This window comes from Lipotes vexillifer, unplaced genomic scaffold (assembly GCF_000442215.2).
Source record: "Lipotes vexillifer unplaced genomic scaffold, Lipotes_vexillifer_v1.1 scaffold647, whole genome shotgun sequence".
Taxonomy (NCBI): Eukaryota; Metazoa; Chordata; class Mammalia; order Artiodactyla; family Lipotidae; genus Lipotes; species Lipotes vexillifer.
Window position 1 is genome coordinate 1,209,941 of NW_006793865.1, and position 20,401 is coordinate 1,230,341.

Genomic DNA, 20,401 nt, shown 5'->3' on the forward strand with positions numbered 1-20,401 from the left:
ATTATAGGGCTTTATTGTCTCAAAGCTATGTGTGATTGTGTGTCATAGATTTTGTGTGTGTGTGTGTGAGAGAGAGAGAGAGAGAGAGAGAGAGAGAGAGAGAGAGGCAGAGAGAACAGTACAAAGGAAGACTCTTTTAGAAAAACATTCTAAGGAACCAGAGGGCTCACAGCAGCTAATCTCCATCATGCTTTCCAGGCCCCACCCCCCTTCTCATCATAACTTGTGATCTTAGAGGCATGAAAGAATTTGAGCCCCTCCCCCAGCCTGACCGTCTCTGTTGGCCGCTCAGCTGGGCTGCACCTCAAATCCAGCTGGGAGCGCAAACCCCAGGGCCACGCAAGAGGTGGTGGGCTCGCAGGCAGGTTCCTCACCCAGTGGCCATGGGCGACAGCAGTGGGCAGCCTGGCATCCACACCTACAAATTCCTCGCTGAGGAGGGCCCCTTTGGCTCTGTGGAGCCGCCCAAAAGACCCACAGGGAGCCTGGTCATGCACAGCATGGCCATGTTCGGCCGGGAGTTTTGCTATGCGGTGGAGGCGGCCTACGTGACCCCAGTCCTGCTCAGCGTGGGCCTGCCCAGGAGTCTCTACAGCATGGTGTGGCTCCTGAGCCCTGTCCGCAGCCCATGGTGGGACTGGCCAGCGACCACTCTGCCGGGCCGTGGGGACGGCGGAGACCCTACATCCTCACGCTGGGCGTCGTGATGCTCCTGGGCATGGCTATGTACCTTAACGGGGACGCTATCGTATCAGGTCAGTGGGCAGCACAAGGTGGGCAGGCTGGGAGAAGGGTCCTGTTATGCAGCTCGCTGAAAGGAGAATGGAGATTTCTTTACGCCACAGTCAGAAATTGGTTAAAACTGATTCTCTCTCCTAAATTACATTGAGTTTCCACCTTTGAGTGATCCAAATTCTGTGCTTAGGCACCTTTACTTTTAGAAACATCAGGATACATTATTTTTCCATTGTGAGAATTTGAAAATAGGATTATATTTTTACCTATTTTATTAAATTACATATTTTTACATGTTTATCAATTATGGGGTTTTTTTTTGTGCCCATTATACCTTATTTAGTACTTTCTCAAATTAACCAGCTGCCAAATGGCTCCATAAATTTTTACCATAAATGTAACTTTGTGTCCAGATGAGAGTTAATTATGTTCATAGCTTTCTGTGGAGTCTTTTAATAGGTACAGGGCATCAGCCTGGTAGCTCAAGGGGACATTTTTGCACTGTAAATTGTGGACATAAACCTGATGGTGAGCACTTTTTCTAGCCATTAATCAGCCACCACCAATTAGTCAGTAATTGGTGGTAGTACATATTGCATTGAGAAAAGAATCGTTAAACTTAAAAATAGCACACTTTTTTTTTTTTTTGCGGTACGCGGGCCTCTCACTGTTGTGGCCTCTCCCGTTGCGGAGAACAGGCTCCGGACGCGCAGGCTCAGGGGCCATGGCTCACGGGCCCAGCCTCTCCGCGGCACATGGGATCTTCCCAGACCGGAGCACGAACCTGTGTCCCCTGCATCGGCAGGCGGACTCTCAACCACTGCGCCACCAGGGAAGCCCAGCACACATTTTTTGAGCATTAACTCTCAGGCTAGCAGAATGGATGATAATGAGACAGGATAATCAGTTATCATCTGTATATATTTAAAAGAGGGCATAAATCTATAAATGTAGGGTATTTCTGGAAGAAATTACAAAAAAACCTGAAAAGAGTTGTTGCCAATAGGGAAGGAGTACTAAAGGGCTGGGGTGAGAGGGGGAGGGTAGGCTTATTTTTCACTTATTTTTTTACTGTATTTTTAAAAACAGGTACATACAGGGAGATCAGCTTGGTGCTTTGCGACCACCTAGAGGGGTGGGATAGGGAGAGTGGGAGGGAGACATAAGAGGGAGGGGATATGGGGTTATACATATGCATATAGCTGATTCATTTTGTTATACAGCAGAAACTAACACAACACTGTTAAGCAGTTATACTCCAATAAAGATGTTAAAAAAACAGGTGCATATATTACATATTAGGTTTAAAAAATAAACTGAAAGCAAGGGAAATAGTTGTGAGTGAGTCAGTGTATTCCATAGGATGAATATTATTTAGCTGTTAACACTGTGAAGTTGCTCTTCATCACCTGAAATCCTCATGTAGAACACGATCCCATCCCCAACCCCCGGGCCACGAACCGGTACTGGTCCATGGCCTGTCGGGAACCGGGCTGCACAGCAGGAGGTGAGCAGGGGGGCCAGCGAGCGAGGCTTCATCTGCCACTCCCTGTGGCTCACATGACCCCCCAAACCATCCCTCCCCATCGCTGGCATTACCGCCTGAACTGTCTCCACCCCGCACTCCCCGTCGTGGAAAAATTGTCATCCACAGAACCGGTCCCTGGGGGCAGCCTGCAGCATCAGCCTCAGTGGGGGGCTGTTGGAGGCCCCACCTCCCACCTACTGATGAATCACAGGAGACTCACAGAAGGTGGAGCCCAACAATCTGTTTAAACAAGTCGTCCAAGTGGTGGTTAAGCACGCTGAAGTTTGAGACGCACTGCATAAGGGCACAGGTGCACACCTCTCTACAGTAGTGCATAAAGGGGTGTCTGAAGGATGACCAGATCTAGGGGCTGGGATCTAGAAGCATCTCCCCAGCTTTTCTATATGGTTGGAATGGTTTACAATGAGCATGTATAATTTTTTAAACAGCTTTATTTAAAGAGATGATTCACATACCATAAAAATCACCATCTAAAAGTGTACAACTCAGTGCTCTTTCATATGTTCTCAAGGTTGTATAACCACCATCACTATCTAATTACACAACACTTTCGTCCCCCCCGACCAGAAAGAAACCTGGTAACCGTTAGCAGTCACTCCCCATTTCCTTCTCCCTGACAGTCCTAGGCAGCTGCTCAGTCCACTTTCTGTCTCTAGAGAGCTGCCTTTTCTGGACATTCACTGCATCATTTTTAAAACTTGAAAAAATAATGGAGCTATTTCTTATTTGGAAAAGCAAAGCAAAATGAAAGTAAAGGGAAATAATTTGATGACAGGAAGTTTGGGTGGAAATAGAAACGCGGATCATTCTAAACCAGGATTTAGGAGACCAATGTTTGTTTCTCTTTTAGCTTTGATTGCTGACCCAAGGAGGAAGCTGATTTGGGCCATCAGCGTCACCATGATAGGTGTGGTTCTCTTTGATTTTGCTGCTGACTTCATTGATGGGCCTATCAAAGCCTACTTATTTGATGTCTGCACCCATCAAGATAAGGAGAGGGGCCTCCACTACCATGCCCTCTTCACAGGTAGGGAATAGTCCAGAAAGTCTATCCTTCAGCTCCCCAGATAGGGAGGCCCTTCCACTGAAGCCATCCAGTGTCTCAGCACTCAGACTTTTTCAATGAATGGATCCATTGATGGACTGCTCCCATCACGCGGGCTCTGTCCTCCAGTGCATTTCTCTTGTGACCAGGCTGTGGAGTTTTTGCAAAGGAAGTTTATACAAGAGCTTTCTGAAGAGCCATTTGTGGAGACCTTTACAACTAAAATGAAAAGAGGCCTTGTAGACTTGACTTTATTTTTTGTTTTGTTTTATTTTTGAATCAGTAATATGTAGCATCAGCATTACTTAGGAGCTTGTTAAAAATGCAACTTCTTGGGCCCCTCCTCCAGTTATTTTGATTCAGTAGGTTTGAGGTGAGGCCTAGAAATTTGCATTTTTAATGACTGCCCCAGATGATTCTGTGGGAAGTATCCCAAGAATCACATTTAAAAACAAACCAAGCAAATAAAAAGCCCCAAGTCCTAGAGGTTTCTTAGTTGTATAAAGAGTTGGCATTTCCTCAACCTCCTGGTTTGGAAAAGGCCATGCCAGGAGGACACGGGGGGCTCTCTCCATTTCTTGGGGCCATTGCCGGCTTCCTTTGGTTGCTGTTGGGTCCTTGATTTAGAGCAATGCTACTGATGTTCAGCATGAATTTATAGAGCTCCAGTTAGGACTTTTCTAGGACTGGGGTGTCATGCACAAGATGACAGCATGATCCTGGCCTGGGAGCATTTCTGTGTCTACTCGTCGGGACTCTATTTGATTGTCTTCATCGCCCGGCCAATATATTTTATGTTTTGACGTATTCTGTCTCCTCCCACGGCCAGGTAGGTCCCATGAGAAGCAAAATCTTGAGTTTTGTCCAGTTTGTGTCTCCGCAGCCCAGAGCGGCACCTGCACGGAAGCCGTTGGCTCAGTAATTTGTTGTTAGAGCAAATATTTGGTTGGTGAGCCCTGGAAGGATGGGGCTGCCCAGCAGAGGGTATTTCCTCTGTGCTCCAGGGCAGACAGAGAGCAAGAGTCCAGCCCATCTGTGGGGCCCCCGAGCCCCCTGTCTATAGCTAGAAGGTCCCAGAATAGAGATTCAAACTGCATCTTCCTAACTGAAATCCCACAGTTCCTGCCGCTTTATCATAATCTGCAAATTAATTACAACAACATCATGGGAGACTTCTTGGCTTTTGAACCTGACACATTGACAGTCTTATTGCTCTAAGTACTTTGGGCAATATGGCCACTCCTTCCCGGCTTACATCAGTGTTAGTCTTGGCCAAACAATCTCTGCTTTGCTGCCTCTGTGTTAGAAGACTGAGCCCTGGATTTTGGGAACTTTTCCAAGGTTAATGCATGGTAGTATTTCTATTGAGTTCGATAAAATGTCTTGAAGTTTTCTACTGATATTAGCGTATAGTGGTCTCAGCAAATGTGACCTGGGTTTAGGCTTTCACCGTATCTTTTGTACTTATCCTTTAACTGATTTTCCAGTCTCTAATTTCTTCCTATTCCAACTGAAACAACACGTAGCTTCCAGCTTCATATTCCTAAAAGACAGCTATGACCAGGGCACTTTCCTGTTCAATGACCTGCAGTGGCTCCTGTTGACAAATTATGAATTAATCGACAGTCAGTCTAAGAAAGAAATAGAGAATTTTAGTCAAGCCAACCCGAAGATTACAAACCAGGAGACAGTCTCTCAGAGGAGCTCTAAAACTGTTCCTGCCATTAGAGGTCAAAACACAGTTAGATTTGAGACAAAGGATTATACATCAAATGACATATTGACAGTTTACATAGTCCAGATCTGCACATACAAGGTGAGTAGTGGGTCATCGTGACCACTTACAGGATTAAGAAAGGAATGTTATTTCCTAAGGGGTTACCTTGCTGGTGCCAGGAGAAAATTGCTCCTTATTGAGCAAGTATTCCTGTGTCTCATACAGTGGTCTGGTTAATGTATAATACAGATGCACTATGCACACTAAGGGGGAGGATGGAGGCCCAAATGGGCAGAGAGAACATTTTATGTTTAAATTTTTCTCGTCTTGCCATAAAATATGAATTTTATTTCGTCACTCCCCATTTGTCTACTGAATCAAGATCAAATTCCTGGACAGGGTTCAAACTCCCCACAATCTGTTCCCACCCTACCCTTCAAGCTTTGTTTCCCATTACTCCCGCCACATCCTCTGTGCTCTGAGCAGTTTCCCAGCATGTTCCCAGGGGCAGAATCCAGGACTGTTTTACTCACTGTATCCCTGTACCGCCACCACTGCTTGGCATATTGTAGGTGCTCAAAGTGAATATTAATGGAACAAACCAAGGGGACTGCCCTTTCCTTTCCAGCTTCTGGGGCTTTACTCACACTGAAATTCCCTTCCCCCTCTTCTCGCTTTGGAAATCAAAGCTGCTTAGAAACTTTCTTCTACCCACTTCCTAGAGAGAAGGCCCCACAATTCTCTTCCAAATTGCAGGCAAACTCAATTTCTAATTTGGTCAGAGGCTCCACCCACAGCATAATCAAAGCACAAAAGTTCATCAGGTATCACTGAAATGGATAATTCCAGCAGGAAGAGACAGTGGAGGTTACAGTTCACCATACACATATCCTGAATTTTACTTCCCTTGTGGCCTATGTGGTCTGCTTGGGCTGCCATAACTGAACACCACAGACTGGGGGGCTTAAAGTACAGAAATTATGTTCTCACGGTTCTAGAGGCTGGAAGGCCAAGATCAAGGTTCCAGGAGGGTTGGTTTCTGGTGAGATCTCTTTTCTTGGCTCGCTCCTGGCCATCTGCTCACTGTGGTCTCACACGGCCTTTCCTCTGTGCGTGCACTCCTGGTACCTCTTCTTTCTCTTATCAGGACCCCAGTCCTATGGATTAAGGCCCCACTCTTATGACCTCATTTTACCTTAATTATCTTCTTAAAGGCCCTGTCTCCAAATGTGGTCACTATGGGGGTTAGGGCTTCAACATATGTCTTTTAATGAAGAAAACAAAAGCTTTCCTAGAACCCCACAGACGTCTGCTTGTTTCTCATGGGGCAGAATTAGGTCACGTGAGCACCCAGGGGCCTGGGAGGTTGGAAAAAAGAGAGGGTATTTTGGGGGTTGGGGAGCATATCCCTGAATCAAATTGGGGTTCTGTTAGCCAGGAGGAATTATTAATACTGAATAGGCCCAAACTAGTAGCTACCACAGAGAATACAAACATAATTGAGTATTAGCCTCATGAGAACAATTAAAGACCAAGACTATTGTAAGAAAGTGACAGCCAGAGCTCCCAAATCCCAATCTCTTAGTGAATAATGAAGAGGTAATTGCATTTTAAAGTTATACTCATATTCACAGTTTTACCTGATCACATTTGTTATATTCACATTCTCTCCTGAATTATAACTCACTGTGGATGTATCCATCTCTTCTACAAGATTTGTAAACTACGAGATTTGTAAAAACATGCAGATTCACCTGCAAACTCCCATGGCTTCCAACTCATTGCCTTGCCATTAGCAGACACCCAGAAGTGTTAGCTATTTAAAAAGAGACTCTAGGTTTTATAACCCTGCTTGTATTTCGGGGCAGTTTTACAAATCGCAGCAATCAGATGAATATGCTCATTTAGTTACCTTGCTTTGTCTCTTGACCAACATGAACTCTGGACCTCAGTCAACTGTCTCTGGCTATAGGGGGACCCCCGAGGGTGTGCGGATGGCTCAAAGCAAGTTCTTTCCTCTACTAGAAAAAAACAACTTAAAATATCTTCCTCCTATAAAACAGTAAGTCTCACCTTATTTAAAGTTTAGATTCTAAAGTTCCTGCTTAAGTGATAATCACAGAGAGTCCACATTATTTGTAAACACCTCTCAGATCATTTATAAAATACAGTATACCTTGTTTTATGTATATAGATCTGCATAGTGATGGATACAGGTAAATATATCTGCAGATTCATCTCCTCTTTAGTGTTTACTTCTGGACGTGGACTCAATTAACAGAATAGCAGATAGGACAACCCATATTATTTAAAATGTTCTTTTTATCTTTCTTGCTCTCTCTCTCTCCCTCTTTTCAAAGTGTGAATAGTTGAATTCTGTTGAGTTAAACATGGATGTGTGACCCCACTGTGGTGTCCTTGCTCTGAATGGTAGACCACATTAAAAAATGGAGAGAAAAATAATGAACAGTGCAATTAGTCTTTGCATACATTGCCAGACCTCCCGAATTTACATGAACTTGGCAAAGAGATGGCTATAACATTCTGCTTGAAACAAGCATTTTATAATAAAGTCATGTTCAGTTTTAGGGCCCATTTTGATTTTCATCATCAGCAAGATATCATTTACCTGAGGAATCCAATCATTTGAGTAAATTGAAATTCTTTTTTATTTATTTCAGAGCTGTAGTCCAGGCCCAACAATTCCAAATGCTTTGTGAGTAAGTGTCAAAGGGTTCACTGCCAAAATATTTTCTGGCATATTTCTGATTTTTTTTTTTTTTTTTTTTTTAAAAAAAAACCCCACAAGAGCTGCCTATGGGGCTATAGGAGTATAATTAATCAAGTAATCAGCCAGCCACCATTGTTAAAATGTTTTAATATAAATGTAAAATGAGATCAGGGTTTTACAAGCAAGTTTCAGAACATGAACATCCTTTCCTAAAATGATTTATCTTCCTTTCAGAAGCCTAAATATGAACATATATAAATCTCAGGGATTTTTTAATATCATGGTATTTTTTCCCATTTTAACACATCTACAATTGACAAACATGCAAAAGAACTAAGTTCCAAATTAAAGGCCTCTAGCAAACATCCAAATTTTTTTTTTTTTTTTTTTTTTTAAGAAAAGACCCTACCTACTGGCTTCCAGAAGGACATTTTAGTCCTCCAGCTTCTTCTGTCTCTTATGTTTAAGGGTAACTCTGTCTGCCCTCCATCCCTGGCGAATGTGGTAGATATGCTGTGTTTAGTGGATCCGCCCTCATCCCTTCACCCCATGCCTTCACCTTTGGGTGCCTCTGAGGCTGTGGAACCCACACTCACCAGAAGGAGATTCCTCCCTTTGTGTCAGAATGCTTCTAACCAAGCCTGTGTTGCTAGGTTAACCCAAGGCCTTACTCTCCTTAGCAGCGGGCTCCATCCCACCAGAGGAGGCTGGGGCCAGACATGCTGGTAAAGGCCATCCCAGGTCACATCCTGGCTCCTCCTCTGCTGAGTCGCTGTAGTATTTCTGAACTTTTGTTTCTTCACAGCGGTGTGAATCTCTACACAATGCTAGTTATTAATATCCTGGCAAGTGGTCCCAGGTCCAGAGCAAGGAACCATTTAAAAGGATTCAGCACCAAATGTTTATATGTATTAGATTTCCTCCATTCCCACCGGACCTGTGAAAGTTTTATTTGTATATAACGACTCAGTGAGAAACTTGCCCCATGTACATCTTTGGAAGAATGGGTAACTTCTTAGGCTCAGCCTCTTTTGATTTTTCTGTTTCTTTAATACTTCAAAGTATGCATTAAAATGCTAGTGAAACAAATGCTCAGATTAGAAATAATTAAGAACTAACAAAACGAGTCCTAAAAATAAATTTCAGATATGGGCCCCTTTGACCAAACCTATACAGGTGGAAAGAAGCCACGTTTCATGTTAGAGTCAGTTTTTTCTCCTTTAGGACTCATTGCTGCATGAGTGGATTTCTTTCATCAGCTGGGTTCCCTTTGAAGTTTCTGCCCCTGGTGAACTTTCATATCGCCTCACTCAGGCAGCTTGGAAAGGATGTGGGCAGAGCAGAAGCCAGGATACAGGAACTTTAGCTTTGAGGGTGACGTGAATAACTTAGGGCAAAACGGTTAACGTCTCCAAACTGCCATTTCTTTTCCCATTTCAGCACCTACCTCTCAAAGAATCTCAAAGGCAGGTTAGAGAAGGGAGCCCCTGAGGGCATTTTTCCCTGACTGCCTTTTCTGCCAGAAATCTTTCCCCAGATACCAATTGGCCAGCTAGGTTTGCTTTCACTCTTTGTTACAATCTGGTCGCATAGCCCCTCCTCAGTGATATGTTCCTGATTACCTGATAATATATTATTTGTTCATTTGTTTGTTGTTTATTGTCTGCCTCCATAGCCAACATATAAGCTCTCTGAAGACAGGAATATTATCTTTCCTGTTTGTTGCTGTATCACCAGGGCTTAGAATAGTTCTGGGAATATGCTGAAGAAATATTGATGAGACCAATATTCTATTTTAACATCCTCATTTTACCTATGAGGAAGCTGTGTTGCCAAGAGGTAAGTGACTAACCCAAGGTCACAGAGCTGAGTAGCGGTAGACTAGACTAGGGGCAGAAGCCAACCAGCCAGCCAGCCAGCCAACCAAAGGCCTGGGTCATGCTTTTGTTTGGATTCACCTCAAAGCTGAGCCCCAGAGAAGGTCTGTATGCACATAGCTTATTGGGGAAAGGATTCGAGAGACTGAGAGTGAGAGAACGGGGGGAATGGAACAGGCCAATACAGGAAGCATTACAGAGTTGGCCTTTGCTCTCAGTGGCTGCCTCTGTCTCACCAGGACCCTCCAAGGAGCCTTATGAAGTGCATCTCAGAACTCTCCAGCTGGGAGGATCAAGTCAGGGAGATGAATGTGTTGGCTCCGGCCGAGGGTGCTCCCGTGGGTTTTAACCTCCCTTGTGTGGGTGCTGCCCCACCTGAGTGTGGGTTCCCTCAGGCAAGGTACCTGAGCAAAGAGGACCAAGGCTAGCTTAGAACTGGTCACCGCAGCGGCTGCTGGAGAAAGGACTGGGATGGGGGTACCGAGAGGACCTGCCATGTCCACAAGGGCTGCCTGATTCAGCTCATGACTTAGACCTGAGCTTTTTCACTCTAGCGTAGGTGCTCCATGTTGTTTGGTCACCATTAGTAGGAGTTAAAGCATTTTGTAAAGTGCTCAACAATTTACCTTACAGTAAAACTAGCTTACAGTAAAACTCAGAACTAAAATATTAGTTCTGCAGACTTAAAGAAAACTCAGACTTAAAGAAGCCACAAATGGCTCCAGAATCGGGCCAATTAATGACTTGACTATTTCTAATCTTTAAGCAAGAACAGGAGTCAGATTTTACATGTCACGTCAGAACATGAGAAGTTTCAAGAACCTTCTCTGAATTAGGGTAGCAGTAGTCATTCATAGACTCAAATCAAGAAACTTGCCTTTAGAAAATGTTGAGGTAAGGTGAATGCTTTTATGGGAACCATTATTGCATTAGACATGTCAGCAGCTTTCACAGGAGCACAAAATGCTCAGTGCTCTTACCCTCTGTGGCAAACACTCCCCCAGTTCTCTGCGTGCATGTGTTTGATTAAGAAGTATATGATTCTGGCATTGCTTTGCTGCAAATTTTTTAGCCTACAGCATAACCGATGCTCGGTAATGGAAAATGTTGGGTGAATCTTCCTGTCTGAAATGGATGTGAATCCCAAACCCCAGACTTAATTTAATTGCATCTGTGTTAAGCCCCATTGGCACAGGATGGAGAAAACTTAGTGTCAGTCCCTTTGGAATATTCTCCCACCCCTTTCCCCAAGGGTTGCCTCTAAATTCTGAGAGCTTAGAGTAGAAAGGTTTCAGGGCAGGGAGGATCTGGGTTTTAGCCTCATGTGTTCACACTGGAATTTACTGGGCTGTCCCTGGTCCCCCGGTGTCTCAGTGGTCAGGCTCAAGTGGTCACAGTTGCATTCGCTCTCATCCTTGTCTGCAGGACCCCTTCAGAACCCGGGGATTCTCAGCTCCCTCCCCCACCAATGCCATTCTGCTTGTCCCACGCCTGTCCGTATGATGGGAGCTCTGTGACCTGCAAACTCCCCGTGCTCTGATTTCCTTGTCTCTAAGATAGAGATAAAAATACAGTTGATCCTCCTTATTCATGGATTCTGTATTTGTGAAGTCATCTGCTCACTAAAGTTTATTTTTGCTGTCAAAATCAATACTTGCAGCTTGTTTGAGATCATTGCAGGCATCTGCAGAATGCAGGAGAAAAATTTTGAGTCACCCCATGTGCTTGTTCCCGGCTGTGGTTGATCAAGGTGACGCTCTGACTTCTTGTTTTGATTCTCACACTGTAAACAGATGTCCCTTTACTGGAATATTTAGTGCCAAGTTTTTTCTTTGCATTTTTTTTTGGTGATTTCACTATTTACAGCGGCCCTAACTGTGGTGCTGAAAGCACTGTCTCGGATTCCTAAGTGCAAGAACGTTGTGATATGTCTTATGGAGAAAATATGTTTAATAAGTTTTGTTCAGGTGTGGGTTGTAGTGCTGTTAGCCATGGGTTCCATGTTAATGAAACAACTGTATATTAAATAAGATATCTTTAAGCAGAAACACACGTAAAACAAGGTTATATGTTGATCAGTTGATGAAAACGAGACTAGAGGCTCATATGGAACTTAACACTGTATTTCCCTCAGAGCAATAGTTTACTATTCACGAATTCAGGGCTTGTGGAGACTTTCTAGAACGTAACTACCACTAATAATAAGAATCAGTGGTAGTACCTTCCTCAAAGTGTTGTTCTGAGGATTGTATGAGTCGTAAATGTCAAGCACCTAGAACAGAGCCTGACACACAAGCTCATCTATCTCCATCCACCGCATAGCCGTTTCTTTCTTGAGGTCTTAATATCCCCCTGGGGTCTTCCCAGGAAATAAAGTATTGGTCCCTTCTGCTCTTGGATCCCCCAAGCTACCTGGAGGAAGGAGGTTCTGAGGAGGTTCCCCACCTCCCATCCTCCCACCCCAACTCAGCCCAAGGAGGAAGGAGCACAGCCACCACTGCCTTAGGGATTTCGCCAATATAGGCACACCCATCATGAATGCCCGGCCTACCCTGGGAAGCCTTTTTTTTTTTTTTAATTTTAAAAAATTATTTTATTTATTTTTTGATGGGGAAGAAAGAGTGACTTTATTCAGAAGCCAGCAACCCAAGAAGATGGTTCCTAGAGAACCATCTTGATTCGGGGTAGAATTTGGGCTTCTTTTGTGCGAAGGGAAAAGGGGAAGCGGGAAGATTTGAGATTAGAGGGTGAAGGCAGATTGCAGACTGCTTGGAGCCGCCTGGCCTTCAAGGAAGCGTAGCATTTCTTTGTTCTGCTTGCTCAGCAGGCCGGATCTCAAGGCTCCTACACATCTCACAGCTCTTGCATTGTGTTTGTCTTTCAGTTGACAGTTTAGTCCAGCAGCAATGCATTCAAGGATGGACGTGGAGCATTCCAGGTCAGACAAGCAGCTTGTCCTGACCCTGTGTCATCCACCACTGCTTCCCAAGGCCTGTCCCCAGGCTCATCCCCATGGGGCCAGGTGATGGGGAAGGAGGAATTCCCAGCCTGGTTCTCCATCGGTCAGCTCAGTGTGAGGGAGATGGGGCCTGCACTCCAGCCCACTCAGGGGTGGCCCGAACACCAGGCTGAGGGGCAGAGCGGCAAGCAACTTACTTTCATTGAACTCTTGTCCCCAGAGGAGAAGCGTGTACCTGGGTGTGGTTGCCAGTACTCCCAGACCTCAGCTGCACCTCTCAGGATCTCGGAGCGCTGACCCGCACAGGAGTCTACGTCATATGTCATCCCCAGTGATGGCAACACAGGCTTGGGTCTGCCAGTCACGTCCCACACCTTACCACCCCACTGGACCAAGCAGAGGGTGGGCACCCCTCCTGGCTCCAGTTAGCCCTCAGGTCAAAGGCCTTTATGAGGTGCTGTGTGGCTGTAGGTAGAATACATGGGTCCAGGACCACAGGGCAGGACTGGGCAGCTCTGCTTCTTGTCGTTTCCTGGACCACTGGTGACTTCATGGTCTCCAGCCCTGCTGCTCTGGGCTCCGTGGGTTCAGAAGTTCTGTTTCCCAAAGCTTCCTTCAGGTGACACAAAAAGGTGCCGTTGGGCTTCCCTGGTGGCGCAGTGGTTGGGAGTCCACCTGCCGATGCGGGGGACACGGGTTCGTGCCCCGGTCCGGGAAGATCCCACATGCCGCGGAGCGGCTGGGCCCGTGAGCCATGGCCGCTGAGCCTGCATGTCCGGAGCCTGTGCTCCGCAACGGGAGAGGCCACAACAGTGAGAGGCCTGCATACCGCAAAAAAACAAACAAACAAAAAAGGGTGCCGTTGACCTAAGATCTCTGGATGCCCCTTTGTTTCTCATGCCTGGGTCACAGACAGGGCCACTTGACTCTGGTCCGCAGGAGGAGGGAGGGCTGCTCCACATGGGGGAGCAAGGTCCCCTCTTGCCCAATTTTGATGGTAAATGGCCATGTGCAGCACTCTTGCCCCCAGACGGTCACGGTGACCAAGGCCTAGGTTTCTTGGAGAAGGGGCCACATCACACAGTAATCCATCCGGCCTAGCAGAGCTGGTAGGTGAGGCTGAGCAGAATGTAGGATGGATTCCAGCATGAGAAGCACTTCTGAGCCTGTGCTGCCTCGGCTTCCTAGCGGAAGCCTTGTTCTTAAATCACATTTTCTACTGAATCTACCATCTATGCCTTTGGATCCTAAGGGCCTTTGAAACTCAGAAGCAAGGAGATACATTCTTGTTTCTCTGCTTTCTACTTTCATGTCCTTCCCCCAAGCAATGAGGCATCCTGACTCAGCTTGAATGTGAAGGAAGGGCCCAGGGAAATACCGGGGTAGTTGTGGGTGGACGGAAACCATTGTCAGTACTTTAAATATATTATCTCACATCTCTTAAGAGACGAGTTGCCTTGTAAATCTAAAGGAGTGTCAGGTCAGCTTGTGTCTTCTCTCTTTTTGATTGATTTTCCTTGTACACCCAGCCTCCAGGAGGGCAGGTCATGTCTGTGTTGTTCATTGCTGTATCTCCAGTGCCCAGCACAGTTCTTGGTGAGAGTAGTCCTCCATCAGTTTCTATTGATAAACAAATGGGGTCAAGGTCTCTCTTTCTCACACACACACTCATACACACCTAGTAACTGGTACTTATGTTAGCTCTCTGGGATTTAGTGTGTATGTGTTTGGTGTAGGTAGGAGCCTAGTCTGACACTTTCATTGCTATTTTCTGAGCACGTAGAAAAGAATCAGAACAACTCTCTCATGAGCCTCCTGGGAATGTGGAGGTCTTTCGTCTGTCACCCTGCTGAGGTATGGAAGCTGGCAGCACACTGCTTGCTCTCTCACCTTGAGCTCTTTCTCCATCAGCGTGGAGGTTGTTCAGTCACACACCTGAAGCAGGAAAGCAGTTACAGGCATGTGGTATGTGCCGCGTTTGACTCAGACAGACTCTCTTTAGATTCCTTGGCCCTGAAACGCTCCCAGTTTCCTATTTTACCTATTATAGTTGTGACCAAAAGAAAAAATAATACATATTTCTATACGCTTGGACTTCTTCCAGGAGGAACCATTGTTCAACCTGTATCATTAGTTATGAAATACAATATCTGTCTGCCGAGCCGTTCACTCTCATGGGGTTGGCTCTGGTATGAGTTTGACATCACGGCCTGGCTCTGTGAAGTAGGAGCCTTCTTTATAAAGAAGGCTGGACCACTTGTGGGCCCTTCCTCGTAAAGGCTGGTTATCTAACGTGGCAGCAGGTGCCCTTTGGAAGCTCCAGCTTATGATTTGGCCAGTAGCCTGGGGATTGACTCCAGGAGCCCCAGGGAGGCTGGTGTTGGCAGCAGAGATAAATGTAACCTGGATGTAGACGTGGGAGTTGATGCTAACCTCTGTTGCAGCTGCGACGACTAGGCTTTGTTCAGGACACTATTTTGAAGATAAAATTCTTAGTTTAAGCAGAGGAAGTAAAAAGTAAAGCATTCAGTAAGTTCCCACAGCCTTCCGCTGGCCCTCATCATACCTGAAGGTGTGAATAGAAAAAGTTAAATGTTTCCATACAGAATTTTAATATGGTGCCTAGTAAAATAATATCCCCAATGGCCTACTATTCCTTCAAGGCATGTTCTAACTTTTAGTTATGTCTCACAGTAGCTTTGGGACAAGCAAAATCATTTTGCTTATTTTTCCCCCCTTCCCCGAGAGAAGAGAGGATTGGAATACTTTCAGATACTTGTAGCATGTTTTACTTAACTGATTAGTGAGGGAACCGACAGGGAAGATGTAAAGAACAGTTTCCCCAGGTTCTTGCAGGGTAAATGTATATGTGTGTGTGTTTGGCAAAAGAAAAAAAAAATACTAGGTTAGATACAAATCTGATTAACCTTCTACGAGGCAATAAAACTATAACTCCTCTGTAAAAGTTCTACCAGGTTACAAATCATAGAAACCTATTAATATCTGCAAATTACCCTTAGTTTTACAGGACTGCACATCATTGTGCTTTATCAATTGTGGCTTGTTGGTCAAATATCCTATGACAATAAAGTCTCATTCCCAAGAATATCAGGTGAGAGTGGAGCAGGTTGCTTGCAAACTGCTCTATCACCTGAATACTCAGTGATATTTGGACTGGCAGCTGTGGTATCACTGGGGAGTGTGAAAGGAATGCAGAGTCTCAGCCTATACCTACATGTTTAAAATCAGAACCTGGCTATAGATTGAATGTTTGTGCCCCCCAGAATCCATATGTTGAAAACCTCCTGCCTAATGTGATGCTCTCAGGAGATGGGGCCTTTAGAAGGTGACTAGGTCATGAAGGCTCGTGAACGGAATTAGTGCCCTCATAAAAGTGGCCCAAGAACGTTCCCTTGTCACATCTGCCAAGTGAGATTACAGTGAGAAGATGGCTGTCAATGAGGAAGTGGGTCCTCACCAGACGCTAAATCTGCTGGCACCTTGATCTTGGATTTGCTAGCCCCCAGAACTGTGAGAAAGACATGTCTGGTGTTTATAAGCCACCAAGTTTATGGTATATTTGTTATAGCAGCCCGAACAGACTAAGACAACCTGTATTTTAACAAGACATCTGTGTGATTCATGTGCACATTGTGAAGTCTCAGAAGTGCTGTTTTATAACGATATTTTTAAAGATCAGGCTCTTAAACAGTTCTCTTTCCAGGTTTGAGATACATATTTTTTCCACCACACTTGCTACAGGCCACACTAGGTCAGTGGTTAGCCCAGATCTCAGCCCTCAGAATGAGCCCCCAATTCTAGTCACTGGGCCTAGAATGACAAAGTTCTTTCGGCCAGCTCCAGGCAGATCGTCACCCTCTGTGCAGCAGTCAGCTTCTCCTGCTTCTGGATGAGGCTTTGGGATTAGGGTTTCTGTAGGAAGTCAACAGGGCACTTTGTTTGGGACCTCGTCCTGCCACTGTATGTGCTGGTGCTTTACACGTATTATCATGTTAACCCTCACAAGACTCATACAAGGAGGCGTCACTGTCCCCATTTTCAGAGAAGTGCCCAAGGTCACATGATTAGAAAACACACAGGTGGGAATTGAAATCAGCATAATTACAAACCCTTCCTTCTATGTGGTCTCCTGTCACTTACCCACTGTAACCTGCGGTTTTCTTATCTAATTCAACTGGACGAGCTACACACATCCTTCTACCTCTAAAATCTTTGGATTCCTTGATATATTGAACTCTTATGAGCTTCACTGCTGATTAAGAGGAATTCTGTAATAATAAAATAAACTCTTCAGAGCTCCTCTCTACTGTTTGAGTACCCAGCCTACAGTTCTCACAGCATTTATTACAGTTTTTTTTTAAAGCAGCTGTTTACTTATCGGCTTCTTCTGCTTGTAACTATCTTCTGAGGAGGAGGTGATTGGGCTGCTGTGGCTTATTTATGTTTATATCCCCAGAAGTTAGTAGCGTTTTTTTATATATATTTAGTTCTCAATAAATATTTATGGAAGTACATGACACTAGTGGACGCAAAACTAGACTAGGAAACCCTTCAATTGTAGGACTCAAGTGTTCAAGTCAACAGTTAATATAAATCCATCATGTTTATATCCACATATTTGTATTCATAAAATAAAGCCACCATTCTGTTGCACAGTGGAGGATTTATTTCACACATCAATTCTTTCAAATGGGCAGGGGTCTTCTGTTCTCTATTTTCTCTGCTCAGTGGAACAATAAGTCTGAAGGAAAGAGGCATACGTGATAGGAGAACTTAATGGCAGTATGACAACCATTGATCTAGTTACAAATGATAGTTTTGAAAACGGAATGTGTAAGTTTTTCATAGGGTTAATTAAGAACAGGGGTTCTCAGCTGGGGCCCATTTAGCCCCGTGAGGGACATTGGGCAATGTCAGGAGACATTTGTGGTCGTCAAAACCAGTGGAGAAGTTGTACTGCCATCTAGTGGGAGAGGCCAGACATGTTGTGAAATATCCTACAATGCACAGAACAGCCTCCAAGAAAGAATTATCCCACCCCAAATGTCAGTCGTGCTGAGATTGAGAAACCCTGCTTTAGATAGACCCTCAAATAGTGCTGGGTTTTTAGCACATTCTTTTCGGTTGAGTGCTTGACTCAGCACATGACCTCTGACATCCTCGGCATCTCCATGATTGAATAAAGAGCATCATTGTCTAATGGCGATCCAGACGCACCATATGTCCCAGGGCTGCCCTCTGAATCAGCAACAGTGTGAACCCCTCAAGGGCCTTCTCTTCTCGGAGCCTACCAGAGTGCCCACCGTCCAAACAGGTCACTGTATGTGCCACTGATCTGTTTATATATATGCACATCACCCATAACTAGGCCACATATTCCTTGCTGGCAGAGAACATGTTTTTTCATTACACCCATTGGCCACCATTTCCCATAATTCCACCTTAAAATGCTTTGTCACTCAGGGCATGATAATGATGCCCTCTTTTTGGAATTCAATGGTTAAACAGTTGTTTACCTGTAAATATCCTCTATGATAAATTGCAACTAGACAGAATGTGTAGTCACCAGAATCATCCATTTTTCCACCATTCTGGATAAATTGGGATTCATATTATTTGGCGTTCAGATCTGTGTTCCTGGGGTCAGAGTTTATGTAAGTTTAAATGTTTAGGGTTAGAAATAGAGAATTCCTTAAGCTCTGTTTTCTTCCTTGATTCTCTGACTTGTGGGGATGTTGTCTTTATCTGGGAAATAAAATGGAGCCTTCACTCACACGAGAAAAATAAAAACAAACAAACAGAAAGCTGATCTGACTAGGTAGATATTTGTCTCTGGTAAGGCATGATGGGAGGTTGATATGTATAGGTATTTGCCAGAGGATCAGCCCTACGAAAGTTTGTGATGTAGGTAGAAGGTGTGTTTGGCATTCATCTGCTTACTTCCCCGGACAACCTCCCACCCCACGGTACATCCCTGCTGCAGCCCGGTGTTCTCAGTCATCACTGGTGCCTGCTGCCAGGAGGACCATCTGAGGAGCACTTAGTATTGTGGCGCTGAGACATACAGTGTCTTGTCCGTACCAGGAGCACTTGCTTTTTAAAACAGGAACCCAAAAGAATGAATCGCTAATGGTAGAATTTCAAATATTAGACCATAAGGGCAGGATCGATTTTGAGAAGTCCTTCCTCCCTCAGGTCACACTGTCTTTAGGTGTAAGCAGGTAAAGAAAGCACCAGAAAGACTTCAGGTCCAGGTCCTGTGAGAGGATAAGATTTTTAAAAATTCATATTTAAGCTTTTGTTTTTATTTTTCTGTGGCTGTCAACTGGGAACCAGTACCTTTAGCTTTTTTTAAATTTTATTTTACTGAGTATAGTTGATTTACAATGTTTCACGTGCACAGCAAAGTGATTCAGTTATACATATATGTGTATATACTTTTTCAGATCCTTTTTCATTATAAGTTATTGCAAGATATTGAATATAGTTCCCTGTGCTGTACAGTAGGTCTTTGTTATCTATTTTATATACAGTAGTGTGTATCTGTTAATCCCAAATGCCTAATTTATCCCTCCACCCACCCCTTTAGCTTTTCATAGATGAAAGAAGACAGATTCTAAGGCTGTTAGGTCTCTGCAAACTTGTGTCACCCTAAGAAGCTTATTAATAGATCAACAACAATACATAATTATATTTTATTGCAGTCAGAAACTGGTTTTCTTTGGAGCCCTTTAGGGCCAGGAATTTTAGCTCTTAAGCAGTGTTGAGAGTGCAGTTTAGAAAACTGTAGGACTTCAGATGGTGGTACTATTTACTAAGCGCTTACTACGTGTCTGGCACTAGTCCATTTTCCAGTCGTGACCCTACCAGTAGGTTGCTTTTTTTTTTTTTTTTTTTTTTTTTAAAGAAGATGTTGGGGGTAGGAGTTTATTAATTAATTAATTTATTTTTGCTGTGTTGGGTTTTCGTTTCTGTGCAAGGGCTTTCTCTAGTTGTGGCAAGCGGGGGCCACTCTTCATTGCGGTGCGCGGGCCTCTCACTATCGCGGCCTCTCTTGTTGCAAAGCACAGGCTCCAGACGCGCAGGCTCAGTAGTTGTGGCTCACGGGCCTAGTTGCTCCGTGGCATGTGGGATCTTCCCAGACCAGGGCTCAAACCCGTGTCTCCTGCATTAGCAGGCAGATTCTCAACCACTGCGCCACCAGGGAAGCCCCTAGGTTGCTTTTTTATTATCATCCCCATATGACAAGTGAGGAAGTCCAAGGTCACAGCAAGTGCATGCTAGAGCCAGGCCTTGAACCCATGCTTCCTGGCCAAGGTGTCTTAGCTTCTCCCATCGTAGCCAGGCTGCCTACGCTGTCCTCAGGGAGCTTTCCCGCTGAAGGAAATGGAAAGAGAAGATGCTTCTAAATAATGCTAATACAGCTCTTGCTTGCTTGCTTTGCAGGTTTGGGAGGTGCCCTGGGTTACCTTTTGGGTGCCATCGACTGGGCCCACCTGGAACTGGGAAGACTGCTGGGCACAGAATTCCAGGTCATGTTCTTTTTCTCCTCGTCGGTGCTCACTTTGTGTTTCATTATCCATCTGTTCAGTATCCCTGAAGCCCCACTTAGAGATGTTGCCAAGGACATTCCCCCACAGCAAGCCCCTCAGGACCTTGCATTGTCATCAGACAGAATGTATGAGTATGGGTCTATTGAGAAAGTTAAAAATGGTTATGTACACCCAGAGCTGGCGCTGCAGGGAGAAAAAAACAAAAATCCTGCTG

General features: G+C 44.7%; 1 protein-coding gene across 1 annotated transcript in view; it reads left to right on the top strand.

Moving 5' to 3' along the window:
* The first annotated feature begins 383 nt into the window (after nucleotides 1-383).
* Nucleotides 384-20,401, top strand: part of SLC45A2 (solute carrier family 45 member 2) — a 32,487-nt gene continuing 12,469 nt past the window's right edge. Inside the window, 4 exon segments of the mRNA XM_007466838.1 lie at nucleotides 384-618; nucleotides 621-755; nucleotides 3,135-3,311; nucleotides 20,081-20,401. The exon segment at nucleotides 20,081-20,401 is cut by the window's right edge and continues 1 nt beyond it. Of these exon segments, the coding sequence (XP_007466900.1) occupies nucleotides 384-618; nucleotides 621-755; nucleotides 3,135-3,311; nucleotides 20,081-20,401 (868 nt within the window).